The sequence below is a fragment of the Toxorhynchites rutilus genome, chromosome 2, assembly GCF_029784135.1.
Source record: "Toxorhynchites rutilus septentrionalis strain SRP chromosome 2, ASM2978413v1, whole genome shotgun sequence".
NCBI classification, from domain to species: domain Eukaryota; kingdom Metazoa; phylum Arthropoda; class Insecta; order Diptera; family Culicidae; genus Toxorhynchites; species Toxorhynchites rutilus.
In genome coordinates, this window is record NC_073745.1 from 92,616,233 (window position 1) to 92,630,841 (window position 14,609).

Sequence of the window (14,609 nt, forward strand, 5' to 3'; positions counted from 1 at the left end):
GAGACGATCAGTGCTGCAAGCAGCGTTACATGCAGGTCGACGCCTTGCACATGTTGGCAAAAAAGTGGCGTCAAGTTGTTCGATGAATGCATATGAAAGGTCGATAACTCGATTGCAAGGTGGCAGCATTTGAGGTCGATTGTTGACATTTCATCGACCCGATCTTGGCAGGCAAAACGGAATGTGGGCGCGGTTGCTATAGTATCACTTCTTTTTCGCACCGCAGGTTGCTAAATAGGATTGCTATTACTAGAAGAAATGACAAGTGTCAGTTGATTCTCTTTTCGTCGCGTTGATTTTTTGGTAGATAAATGTAATATATACACTTCCGAAATAATACTTCAGAGCAAAATCACAAAAAACGAACACAAGACGAATGAAACCCACAACAGATGTTTGACATTTGTGGAAAATAGCAACACATGGCTCGGTTGCTATCGCGTTGTTAAATTTGTTAACTCACTATTCACCGAGAGGCAGATTACTATTTCCCACACCTGAACCGCAACCACCAGTGGGGTTGCTGCGTTATGGTGAGGGTTGTCAAAATGTCTGTAACAACGCATTGGTGCGGATGCCCTAAAACTTCGGATCAACAATCTTCAGCAACAGTAAATTGGACACTACAGGGAAACTTCGATATAACGTATCCTCGATATAACGTACATTTTACCTCGATATAACGTACACATGTCCAAAGTGTAAAGGAAATATTTTTTCAATATTTTTTTCTGATAGAACAATGAATCACCTGTATTGTGATGCTAAAACAAGTTTTGTACTTTCAATAAATCCCGAAATACAGCTGGTTTTGTGATTCCTGATTCCAAATGAATCGAGCTTTAATCAACAGTACGAAGGAAAACATCATGAGAAAGGCTAGCTTCGTCTTCTGATTGAAGTTATTCATTAACTTTACTAAAACAGCAACACAATAATGTATTATAGATTACGTTTGTGAGTACTTTATTATGCTTCGATATAACGTACAATTTGATACAACGTACAATTTTGAAAGTGAAATGATAACGTACATTTCACTTTCAAAATTCGAAGTTTACCTGTATACTGTTTATTCGTTTGAGTGACATTGTGACGGGTGTGTTGAACGATCCGAAACTAGCAATACATTATTGGCGATCTAACGTACAAATCTACACCTAGGCAGCGCTGCGATGAAAGTGATAATGGTTTTAAATTTTGCCATGTGAGCTTATGGAAGGTTTGTAGTTCTTTCCATAAATTACAATGTTATAATCATAAAAGATTATTTAATTGCGATATGAATTTGTAAGAAATTTAATTCTGCGCAATTTTATATATAACATGTTATTTATTTACCTGTTTCAGTAGTGAAAACTATAAAAATGTTGACAATGGTTGAATTAAAGAAGGAAATTCGAGAGCACAATCAAACACAAGTAGAAAAATGCACGATTCCTGCATGTGAGAACTACCTTGGAAAGTCCGGAAGTAAAATATACGTGATTTGTTTTTGAGTTTTAGGTTACATTAGCATCATTTTCTTAGTTCAAAAACAAAATCCAGATGTCTCACTGATAGTTTACGTTTTGCGTTAGATCGCCAATAAGATTTAGACGATTTAAACAGCGCGATGATATCAACATCGGTGAATTTAAAACAAATCGTTACTATTACTAAGGCTATCATTCCTATGAATAAAAACATGTAACAGAAAATTGAAACAAACTTGAAATTAAATTCAAGCGAAAAATATAGAATTCTCTTGATTTTGTTCCGAAAACTGGTGAGGTGTTCACGTGGACAACAGGGGGAGGGGTATAAGGAATGTCCACGCTTGTCCACGGAGAGGGAGGGGGGTTTCCAAAATCATGCTTTTTTTCTGTCCACGTGGTATGTGGACAGCCCCTAAGTTACCTGAATTCACAAAAACTCTTTTTTGAAAATTTTTTTATAAAAATCAATTCGCTTTACATTATGTCGGATATTACTTTAGAATACACCGAAAATTTCCAAATAACTCAAATCAAGTTTTAGGGGCATTAAACGGATGGATAGTTTAGTTAGAACAGATAAAGATTATTAATTGATGATCTATTCTTGCCCTCGCCAGAGCAATACGCAAGAAAATTGGTATCGTTATTATTGAGTTATGGTACTTCTCATCATTGAGCTGGAATATTCACCTACCCCCGGGCTTCTTGAATGCCAGGGGGGATTAGGCTCTGTGGTATCATTTTTTTTAAATTTTATTTATTTATTTTTTCTTCGTAATAGTGTCTGCAAAATCATCATTTTTTAATTGTGGTGATTCAAGAACCATCGCACTATATTACATGTTCCAAGAATCACCACTTTCTGCAGAACCGCAAACTGATCTGTTACTTGCAGCTCCTCCAAAGACTGCGTGAGAGAGTGGGGAACTAAACCAGTTGCTGAGATTTCCACTGGTATAATGTGGATGCCCTGTAAATGCCACATTTGTCTTAGTTCTTCTGAAAAGAGTTCACCTCGCACCAGCCACGTGTTCGATAATGTTTTGTTGATATGCGCTTGCTCTAAACGATGGGGGTGCGTCCCATGAAGTTCGTTTTGCTTCCACGACGTTATTTTTTCTTCAGTAGTCTGCATATTGCCGCTTAGCTCGTACTGCTCATGCGCCAGATGCAGGGCGCTGAATTCGTGGTCCGCCTCACAAACAGCGCGATAGATATCGTGACGGGTCTGACTTTCTTCGAAGTATCTCCGCAACTGCAGGATCTGGGAAACGCAAAGCGCTTTGATGTCAATGACACCTCTTCCTCCTTCAACACGTGGCAAGGTGAATCTGTCTATGGACGACTTTGGATGGTGCATGTGGTGCTTAGTGAACGTTACGCTCATCGTTCTTTCAATGGCTTCTAAATCGGTTTTTGTCCACTTCAGCACTCCAAAAACTGTACGTGAGTAAGGGAACGGCAAACGTGTTGACGGCTTGATCTTTTTGCCGCCGCAGAGGTTTGTTCTCAAAACCTGGTTGATTCTTATCAAGAATTGTTCCTGGAGTTCCTTCTTGATTTTTGTATGACAAATCCCAGGTATTTATAGGATTCGCCCTCCACCAAATTTTGAATCACCTCACTCTCGTTTATGCGGAATCCTCCAGTCTCCACCAATCGTTCACGATGGAGCTGTACTGATTTACACTTTTCTATTCCGATTTTTTGTTGTGTTTGTCGTTATTATTATTATATAGAGTTATGGCACTTCTCAGCATTGAGCTGGAATATTCACCTACCCCCGGGCTTCTTAAATGCCAACGGGGGATTAGGCTCTGTGGTATCTTTTTTTTTTCTTTTTTTCTCTTTATAATAGTGTCTGCACAATCATCGTGTTCTAATTATGGTGATTCAGGAACCGTCGCACTATGTTACATGTTCCAAGAATCACCGCTTTCTGCATAACCGCAAGCTGCTCTGTTACTTGCAGCTCCTCCAATGACTGCGTGAGAGAGTGTGGAACTAAACCAGTAGCAGAGATCACTACTGGTATAATACGGATGCCTTTCAAATGCCACATTTGTTTTAGTTCTTCTGCCAAGTCGTGATACTTGGTTATCTTGGCAGCAAACGTAGATTGTAGATTGTGATCTAACGGTACAGCAATGTCTATTATCAGCACTTCTTTCTTATTTTTATCGTAGACCACAATATCAGGGCGATTAGCTGGTATTCGGACATCCGTAATAATCTCGCGATCCCAGTACAACTTGTAGCAGCTATTTTCCAAAACCGGATCCGGAATATACTTGTAGTAGGGTACCAACTGATTTACCAAGTTGCGTTTTGATGCTAGCTGTTGATGAACAATCTTGGCAACCGAGTTGTGACGATTGAGATAAGCTGATTCGGCTAGCGCTCCACAGCCGGCTATGACGTGTTCTATCGTCTCTCCTACTTTATTGCACTTTCTGCAACAGTCAACAACGTTTTCGTGCAAGATGTACTTCCGGTAGTTTTTGGTCGCTATTATCCGGTCCTGGATGGCTACCATAAACCCTTCTGTTTCAGAAAAGAGTTCACCTCGCACCAGCCACGTGTTCGATAATACTTTGTCGATATGCGCTTGCTCTAAACGATGGGGGTGTGTCCCATGAAGTTCCTTTTGCTTCCATGATGTTATTTTTTCTTCTATGGTCTGCAAATTGCAGCTAAGTTCGTACTGCTCCTGCGCCAGATGCAGGGCACTGAATCCACGGTCCGCTTCACAGACAGCGCGATAGATATCGTGACGGGTCTGACTTTCCACGAAGTAACTCCGCAACTGCTGGATCTGGGAACTGCAAAGCGCTCTAATGTCAGTGACACCTCTTCCTCCTTCAACACGTGGCAAGGTGAATCTTTCTATGGACGACTTTGGATGGTGCATACGGTGCTTTGTGAACGTCACTCTCATTGCTCTTTCTATTGTTTCTAAATCGGTTTTCGTCCACTTCAGCACCCCGAAACTGTACGTGAGTAAAGGAACGGCAAACGTATTGACGGCTTTGATTTTTTTGCCGCCGCAGAGGTTTGTTTTCAAAACCTGGTTGATTCTGATCAAGAATTGTTCCTGGAGTTCCTTCTTGATTTTTGTGTGACAAATCCCTTTCAATTGCAGAAATCCCAGGTACTTATAGGATTCGCCTTCCACCAAATCTTGAATCACTTCACTCTCGTTAATGCGGCATCCTTCAGTCTCCACCAATCGTCCACGGTGGAGCTGTACTGCCTTACACTTTTCGATTCCGAGTTCCATCCGCACATCGGAACTAAAGTCGCTAACACACTGTAGAAGACTATGTAGCGCTTCTGTTGATTCCGCAAACAGTTTCAAGTCGTCCATATAGAAGGTATGGTTTATTGTCGTTGTTCTGTTGATATGGTAGCCATGGCTGCTTCGGTTGAGTGCTCTGCTCAAGGGGTTCATCGCAAGGCAAAACCACAAAGGACTGAATGTGTCACCTTGGAATATTCCCCTGCGAATATTGAGAGTTCTGGATCTCAACATAGTTGTTCCGTCGGTGATACTAAGCGAGGTGCTCCAGTTTACCATTGCGTGTTCCATAAACCTGATGACGCCATCATGTATCTTGTACATTTTTAGTACCTTTATCAGGTACGTATGCGGTACTGAGTCGTATGCTTTTTTATAGTCAATGTACGCCATACTCAGGTTCCTTCTGTTTCGGCTTGCTTGTCCGACGATGACTGCATCGATAACGACTTGATCTTTGCAGCCCCGCGTGTTCTGTTTACAGCCTTTCTGTTCTTCTGTTAATATTTCGTTAACTTCGCAATGGTTTTGTATCTTTTTATTAATCACCGACGTAAGTAGCTTGTACAGGCTCGTTAGACATGTTATTGGCCTGTACTTCGCCGCATTCGCTGTGTCTTGATCCTTTGGCATCAGATGAGTAATTCCCCTGGTCACGAACTCCGGTGTTGTTTGGGGATTTTCTAATACCTTATTGAAGCACTCTGCCATTCGCCCATGAGTTGAAGAAAACTTTATGTACCAGAAATTGTGCACGAAATCTGGTCCTGGCGCAGCCCAATTCCTGGAATATCGAATGGCTTCGTTGATATCATGGGCGGTTACCATAACGGCAGGCATTGCTTCAAGTCCGTTTCCATATTCCTCTTCTTCTGCCAGCCACATCCTGTTACTTCGGTGTTGAATAGGGTTCTCCCATAAGCCTGACCAAAACTGGGTAACTTCGTCAATCTCAGGAAGACCACCATCGTAATTATTGCGTTTCTTTTTGATGCGGCTGTAGAACTCCCTTTCGTTCATACTGAACATACGATTATCCGCATGCCTTTTCGTACATTCCGTATAACGTCTTAACCTTTTTGATAGAGCACTCAACCGTTGTACATGGGTGTCGAGGATCTCAATGATGCGGTTTTCATTAAGATCAGAGAGCTCTGCCGGCTTCACAATTTCAGCAACTCCACGAATCAGCTTTCGCGATCGACTTCCCCTCTTGTACTGCGTTAGTCGACCGATTTTTACTCGGAGCGTTTGGATACGACCTTCCAGGCGTCTCATCCAAGCAGGTTTCGGTTTTTTGGAGAGTACGCGGTTCTGTCTATCGTCTTGGTGAAAGGTGCGCATTCCTAACGTCCGTACAACAGCTACAGTTCCACAATAAACGATAAATTGCAGCTCCTCTAGATTCTGTACCACTTCCAGGTACACAGGTAGTACTTCCTGGTCGAGTACTTGGACGGCACTCGTTAGTCGGTGGGAATACTGCAACTTCGGAATCTTGTGTCGGGCTAAGGGGTCCGTTCCGTAAAACTGGGTCACTGCTGCATCCATGTGGAAAGCCAATTCGTTCTTTAATTGACCTCGTTGTTGATCCTCTGCCGGCTCTTGTCCTCTAGGCTCATCCACTGGATCCGGTGGTGGTGCAATAGATTCGCGTCTTTCACTAGCGAACGATGCACTCAGCCTAGCAGAGCTCCTTCTCGACATATCGCTCAATCTTCCACTCTCTCTACGCAGTTCTCGTTGCACTTCCAACTTGATGGCCTCTATTTCAGCCGGGGACAGCATGTTGTGTGACAAAATCGCTCGTCTCCGTGTGTAGAGCTTATTCCGATCTAGTTGGCCGGCAAATCGTGGGAACTGCTCGTTGAACATTTCCAGCATTCTTGGTCTGCCGGACATGTCCGTCTCCAATCTTGTGCAGACATAATAGCAACGAATCACGAATTCATTCATCTCTCTCGTCCACATGATTCGTTGCCGTTGGCGGCCTGTCAATGTGAGCGACTGACGTCGTCCAATCGCAGCATCATTTGCAGGTGCAGCATTGCCATTGTGATTTCTTGTGCTGCGGGTTCTGTTTAGCGTTCGGTTTACGGGCTGAGCCCGATGACTAGGGGTCCGCTCTTGCACCAATTCCTCTAGCCGCTGGCCGCTCGCATGTACGCCCGTTCCAGGACCAGCTCCAGTCCGGGGGCCCTCCTCAGGCGATCGCATTACTATAATTCTCCGATTTCTCAATTGCATTATTGGTAGTTTTCCTTTTCCCGGGAAAACACGGGTTGGCACAGGTTGCTTCTTAGAGTCCTCAACCTGCCTGAAGGACGGTATCTCAGCCGTTCCTAACCTGGAATACAGACGCTGTTGTGGGCCGCTCCTAACATGGAGAACAGACGCTACACTAGTCCCCCTTCCCTGTTTGCATACGACCCAAGGTCCCACCGGGGTTGGTTACCCGATCTTTCCAAGGGTTGCTCGCATCTCAGCTAGTACCTCGTGAAGGTAGGGATCGGAGTTCCTGGGCAGAGGCTGAAGGTCGCAATGGGAACTACGATACACGTGCACCAGGCTTAACTAACCTTATTATTATTATTATTATTATTATTATTATCATTTATTGGAGGGAAAAGCCCACAAAGTGGACGCAAAACCTCATCTTTTAGGTATCAACAAACTACATAAAATCCTACAGATATATTTACTTAAACCTAATCTTAAACTAAACGCGAACACATTAAAAAAGGTCTGGATAAAAAAACAAGCAATTAATTAGAAGAATACCGTAAAACAAATTCTTAAGCCTAACACGGAACACATTGAAATCGAAACAATTGCAACACTTATTGAACGCCTTGCACATGCCGGTTATCGGCTCATTTGCACCGTAGTACGTACGAAAGACTGGGACGTTTAAAAAATAGTAAGAACGTAGATTCACGCGTCTGATGTTGAAGTTTAGTTGTTGCAATAATGCACCACAATGAATATCAGACCGCAACAGACGAGCGATAAATATAGATTGCGAAACGTCGTGGCGAACGCTTAGTAACTGTAGGTCCATTAAAATGCATCATTTAGGATCGAGTGATCTCGGATCGATTCTTAGAAGATCGATCTTTTCCATTCCGGTTTCCGATTTTTTGATCGATCTTTTGTACTCGAGAAAATCGCAGCACTCGTATCGGGAAAATGTGCTTCCATTTGTCTTCTTCTTCTTCTTCTTTGTTTTTAGGAGGCTTTAAACTTTGTAGTTCATTCGCCTCTATTCCATTTGTAAAACAGAATATGATACATGATCGTGTTTCTACAAATTTAGCCAGTGTTGTTTGTTTGACACAAAGACTGAATACTCATAAACTACTATTCAAATATTGAAAATTTATTCCACCAAATGTCGATAGTCATTGTACTCAACACAATAATAGTCCTTTGAATATCTCAAGAGTGGTATTTTTCAGGGATTAGTTTTCAGAGCACGTTCTAGACAGAGAGTAAGCTGGATTGGCATCAACTGGATGGAAAATTATCCGGATAATTATCAAATCTCACCACTCGTGATTTCTTTCATTCTACTTCTAACAAAAGATCAATTTTGAATAATATTACCAATTGCACTTTGTTTTTGAAATCATAACTTAGATACATTGTTGACTTTTCGCAAATACGACTTTTTCAGCCACAATTTCGTGAAAGACTTTCTCTTGGAGAGTTGCGTTCTTACCTAATGACTTAACATCGATATATGCTTTAATTTTTTTTTCCATTTTATTTATAGTAAGTGTAGTAGAAGAGCAGCGCGGAAGCTTCAGTAGATGTTGAAATACCTAACAATGAAACACAACATGAATGCGTATGTTTTGCGCTATGCCTGTTCGTCTCACAACCTTGTCCAGAGAGATTTCTTGTGTGGGTTTCCCCCTCACGTTATATCCTATTGACGAGAATAAATAGAATTTTCAGCTGCAGAAGGCTTGTTTGTATCACCAAGTCATCTTTCCAGAGGACTTTTTTTTCTCTCTTATGTACATAACTTTCTGGAGCGATTAGAATTAACTTCGATCTTTTCATGTAAGCATATATTGTATAAAGGCAACTTTTTTTCTTTTTATAACTTTTAATTTTTTTTTTGTAATATTTTGATTCAAAGACTGGTCGGTGATTAAAATTGTACGATGCGCAAAATTTCGAAAGTTCTCATAATGTTAAAATTCGGATTTGTCTAGCTATTATGCTGCATAATAAGGTTTGTTCATGAATATGCAGCAGCTTCTCCACATTTCTTTTTTTTTTTTGATTGCGTGTTAACAGCTGTTCCTGTGATGATGCGCTCTGTTTCGCGATTTTGCAGCTTTTTTAAATGCTTATTGTGTGTGGCTGTAGGCAAACGTCTATTTTGATTTAGTGAAAAGGCCATTTCAACCTAAAAATAAAACGATCAAGTAAGACAATGTTGGAATAAAGCGGCGAAATTGCAATAACGCAAACGAAACAATCAGCTTGCTGTAAGATTAACTGCTTTGCTTTAAACAACTGTGTTAGAAATATTTCCATGCAAAAACGCAACGACCTAAATGAAAAAAAAACAGCAAACCACGCTCAAAACTTACTTGGAAATCGGTTCAGTTCGATAAAAGAATGAAAATCTAAGAAAAATCTACTCTCTAAGAACGGGCAACGCTGATCTTGGGTGTCGAAAAAGATAGTGATTGGGAACGGAAAAATTTTAGTCCATATCTAGGAGATCTGAGGAAAATACTTACAGCTGCACAGAGAGAATCTTCGGATTCGGGCAGGCTTGGGGCGTCCGCACATGACATGGCTTGTGGCACTGGATCAGGCAATCGCGACACTCGTATCCTTGTTTACCAGGGCGGCGTGCGATACCACGATTGCACACATGGCACAGCACTCCTCTGGAAGGCAAAATCGAAGTTAAGTCAAATGCGTCATTCTAACACGTTTGAATTACTCACCCCTTAATGTGCTTGGCGATGAACGTATGGTCGTTGTACACGTGTAGTTTAGTACCCTTGCGCTTCCACGCCTTCTGCCGAAGGGCAACCTCTATTGGAACCAGATAATGTCTCACTACATTATTTTCCAACGTCTCCAGCAGCAGGGTTGACTCCTCGTGCAGGAAAGTTCGGCCACTGGAATTCGATAGGCCCGATATAGCGGAGGAGTCCGAGATTGACGACTTCCGTGAGAGATTCTTGATGTTGGGGAAGATGTTGGATCCTGCAGATGAACGCTAATGAGATTATTCAAGTTTGATTATCGAGTTGAACGTAATGTCAAGCCCAGAATGAATTGATTCATCTTGGCTTATTTCGTAGTTTCGTCTAGGCTCAGCTTTTTAGTTGTAAAAGGTACACACCTTAGGGTCACTACTTATGTTGTATGTTAAACTTAACATTAAAAAAGCATTTAACAAATCACAATATAGTTAGGCTGACCAAATAGTTCAGGTATGAAAACGGGACACATAAACCAAAAAAATATCTTTTGATAATTTTCGAAGAATTTAACTGAGTTGAATCTTCAAAGAAATATCTAACATTCTTAGATGTACCTCATTGTTCTCTACAATGACGGAATATTTACATGATGAAGCGACGTTGTGAAGAAGAATCATAAAATTTGTTACGTTCCCGATCGATGTCCTTTTTAAACGGATTTATTTAGCTTGCCCTGTAACATGTTTGTATGTTTGTATGTTTGTATTTTTGTATGTTTGTATGTTTGTATGTTTGTATGTTTGTATGTTTGTATGTTTGTATGTTTGTATGTTTGTATGTTTGTATGTTTGTATGTTTGTATGTTTGTATGTTTGTATGTTTGTATGTTTGTATGTTTGTATGTTTGTATGTTTGTATGTTTGTATGTTTGTATGTTTGTATGTTTGTATGTTTGTATGTTTGTATGTTTGTATGTTTGTATGTTTGTATGTTTGTATGTTTGTATGTTTGTATGTTTGTATGTTTGTATGTTTGTATGTTTGTATGTTTGTATGTTTGTATGTTTGTATGTTTGTATGTTTGTATGTTTGTATGTTTGTATGTTTGTATGTTTGTATGTTTGTATGTTTGTATGTTTGTATGTTTGTATGTTTGTATGTTTGTATGTTTGTATGTTTGTATGTTTGTATGTTTGTATGTTTGTATGTTTGTATGTTTGTATGTTTGTATGTTTGTATGTTTGTATGTTTGTATGTTTGTATGTTTGTATGTTTGTATGTTTGTATGTTTGTATGTTTGTATGTTTGTATGTTTGTATGTTTGTATGTTTGTATGTTTGTATGTTTGTATGTTTGTATGTTTGTATGTTTGTATGTTTGTATGTTTGGATCACATATTTCATAAAAACCTCATCAATATGGTTATCAAATGAGAGGAATTGACTAGTTGAATACAGTTATAATTTATGGAAAATGCAAATCCGAGATGGTTTCCACTACAAAATGTCGGACTACATATTTTCTCAAAACTCCATTAATATGGGTATCAAATGAAAGGGCTTGACTAGTAGAATAACTGTGTTCTGAAATTTGGAACACACCTTTATCTCTGTAGTCCTTATAAAACTGCGTATTTCATGATCTCGAAAATCCAAGATGGCTGCCACTACTGCCACTAGAGGGGTGATAACTGCTAACTGCTACTTGCCTAATTATTTTCTAGCTATAATAAGTTATTAATTTATTTGGGTTCACGTGCTAGTTGCAAAACTCCCTTCAACTAGTATTGCATTTGCTTTAATCTTGATTATGATGAAGCAGTGCTACTTTTTTCGAGGTTGTTGAAATTAACAGAAAGAGTTTATTTCGTTTATTTAGTCATCAAGAAAGTAAATGTCGTTCTGTAATTTTGTATGTGATTTGGTTTCACTTGCCATAGCAAAACTTTCTCCACTAAGGATGATAACTAAGGAAAATGGTAGAATGGTTATTTCTAAAATTTCATAGCAATATAAATATTCGCAGTTATAAACAAGCGACTTGAAATAAACTACAGCGTAGTTCTATGTCAACAATGCGGTTGTCTCTTATATTTTTTCATGTAGGACTATGTCTTTCATTAAGGGGGCCAAATCAGAAAGCAGATTACGATATTTTGGAATAAAATCAACGTTAATAACTACTTTCGCTACGAATGAATTTTAATGATTTGCACACCAATCGAATCGGAAATTTTGTTTTTGGATTTTTTTTTTTGAAATTTGTTTGGAAAGATTTGGTTGATGTAAAAAATAGTGATTCTCTAATCCTAGGTAATGAATTACCGAAACTTGGAAGCACACTTTTCTTTTTGTTGAGAGGTTTTACACGATACATAGGAAGAAAGGAAGAAAAAGTGAACAGTGCAATTTTGTTCGATAGGTGAATTCGAGCGTTGTTTTCGGGTTAAAATTGGCGCCAAACTGCAGCGTATTTCAAATCGGATGCTTTTAGCAACCAGTTTTCGCATGTGTTTTATTGGGAACCTCATCGAGAAGGGTCTAAGTGCTTTCGATTATGCTTTGCGCTTCAAACTTATTTCGTAGTAAGCTGAAGGGATGCAGAAGAAAATGCTTAAACTACGGTAGGCAACACTTTAGACTTCTCGGAGTTGGAAGAAATTTTCTAAGTTTCTGGTGCAATAAGATATTGCCACATGGAAAATGAAAAACGCAGAGAAAGCTGTGCATTGTTTCCACGTTAAAGTGGCTTCAAAGTCCAGCGTGTTTAAAGCCGGATATAATAAAGCTGTTCTTCGGCGAAAACTAAAGATGAAAGTTTGTTCCGCAACGCTTGTTCTCGCCGGTAATAATTTTGTAATCTTGAACACCACCCTTCTAAACTTTTTTTAACCTTGTGGCAACTATTTAAAATCACAATTTTCATTATCAATTTTCATTGCGATTGATTGGTAAAAGGGCATATCCAATCTTTTCTCGAAATTGTTGAGAAATCAATTAACTATTTAGGAAAAATAACGCACACCGTTAAAAAATCTTACTCAAAAATTTAAGTTTTCGTAGTGTAAAACATGACCGCATGTTATTTCTCCAAAATAGTCCATTTATTTCCCAACAACTTTGCCGTACATCATGTTTTGAGCAGACATCTGGCAAAAAATGGTCAATGGTTCTAGACACGAAGAGTGTCGGGGCAGCAGTCGGCTGATTTGGCGTGGAATTGCTCTATAATCTGTTAGCTTCACGAATTTTTACACTTTAAAAATTTGTTTTCCATTTCTGTAAACATTTGCATCTTCCGATTTGCAACTGGCAGGGATTCTTTGTTTCATATTTTTATCTCAAAAATTATAATTCCTTCAACCATCGTCGACTTATTAATCAAAATATGTTGATCTATTTGAACCGGTTTTTTTTACTAATGCTACTTTGAACATCTGACCATTTAGAAATGAACTTTTTCATAATCCATATATTCTATTGAGATTCTCCAAGATTAGCCTTCTATTATCCAATGCATTCCAACGCAGTATAATTTTTTTTATATTAAAAAAAATAGCATACTATGTTTGTCCTGAATCAACTAGAGTTTTAAGAACAATTTGTACCTTACTAGTCAAATTGCATAAATTGTTCTCTTTATACTCAAAATACGGTACAGACTGATAAAAAGACGGGACAATACGAAATGGTCGAAAAAATGGTACTGTCCCGTTAAAAACGGTACGTTTGGTCAGCCTAAATATAGTATAGCCGTTATGAATTAAAGCTCGAAACGTTTAAAATCCGGTATCACTGTTCATTTAATAGTAGTGGACTTAAAACAGACTAAATTGAACGATGACGGACTTGCACTGTTATTGTTTTGTTTATATTCTAATAGCGAATTCGTTTTTGAAACTGAAACTGTTTAGTGCCGAACTGACTCTGTAATAAAAAAAAAGTTTTCAGGTTCACGAATGAGGAGGTTTGTTGGTTTGCGTTATATAGTCTGATTTGTTTATATTTGCGATGACAAATGTACAGTGTCGACGTCTGGTGGCGATATTAGTGCTTGAGAGGTAAATTATTCTCTATCAGATCAGAAGTGCAGTACAGTGTAAAAATATATAAAGTTTGAATGAACATTTCTACTTCATATTGTTTGATTACCTAAAACATGTAGTCCTGACACTCACTTAACTATTTGTCGATGCATTTCCTGTTTGTTTCACAAATAATTACTATTATAATATAAAATCATCATCAGACACAGTTTTCGTTCAATATGTTTTTGCAATTTCGGAAAAAAACCTCTTATTTCATCGCAAAAAATAAATATTCGATACGTTAAAGTAAATTTTCATTCATAATATTGATTTCAAAAGCATGTTCATTTCACCTGAATATCCATCATTATTTTCGTCTCCCACGAAGCTTAATGCCGTCTACGCGAATATACTCTTCAAAATCCGAATCTGAATTGGAATATGATTCCAATTCTACAAAAGCAAAAGCAGCAGGTTTTCCATTTTCATAGTCTTTATTTTTAAATTTTCCAAAACAATACTCGGAACTTGACAGTTCAGTATAGTTGTATTGGTGAACCCCAGTGCCAACACGTAAAACATCTCAGTGCGAAACTAACAGCTTTCGGGTTGAACCTAGTGCGAAACTAGGTTGAAATTGAGTAAAAAACCGTTTTGACAGCAGTTAGTTTGGCACTGGGGTTGAAACTGAACAAAAACGAATTCGCTATAATGCTGTTGCGCGCATCTACGGGTGATAGCTTAGCTACCACCAGTGAGCACAGCGGTGTTTGAGTTGCCGCGGTCGTTAAAGATGTCCATGGTCCCAACACGAATTGTTTGGAAACCCTGTATCTTTCGACGGTAAGA

The 14,609-nt window shown here is 39.0% G+C and overlaps 1 protein-coding gene across 11 annotated transcripts in view; it reads right to left on the reverse strand.

Annotated features, from left to right (window-relative positions):
- Nucleotides 1-8,366: 8,366 nt before the first annotated feature.
- The window catches only part of LOC129765401 (uncharacterized), a 75,651-nt gene continuing 69,408 nt past the window's right edge, over nucleotides 8,367-14,609 (reverse strand). For 10 of the 11 annotated variants that reach the window (XM_055765697.1, XM_055765692.1, XM_055765699.1 and 7 more), the window contains 4 exons: nucleotides 9,750-10,014; nucleotides 9,537-9,689; nucleotides 9,384-9,458; nucleotides 8,367-9,196 (listed from right to left, as the gene is read on the reverse strand). In XM_055765697.1, the coding sequence (XP_055621672.1) occupies nucleotides 9,431-9,458; nucleotides 9,537-9,689; nucleotides 9,750-10,014 (446 nt within the window). In that variant the 3' untranslated portion in view covers nucleotides 8,367-9,196; nucleotides 9,384-9,430. The remainder of the gene's footprint in view (nucleotides 9,197-9,383; nucleotides 9,459-9,536; nucleotides 9,690-9,749; nucleotides 10,015-14,609) is intronic. The other variant, XM_055765693.1, reaches the window with a different exon arrangement.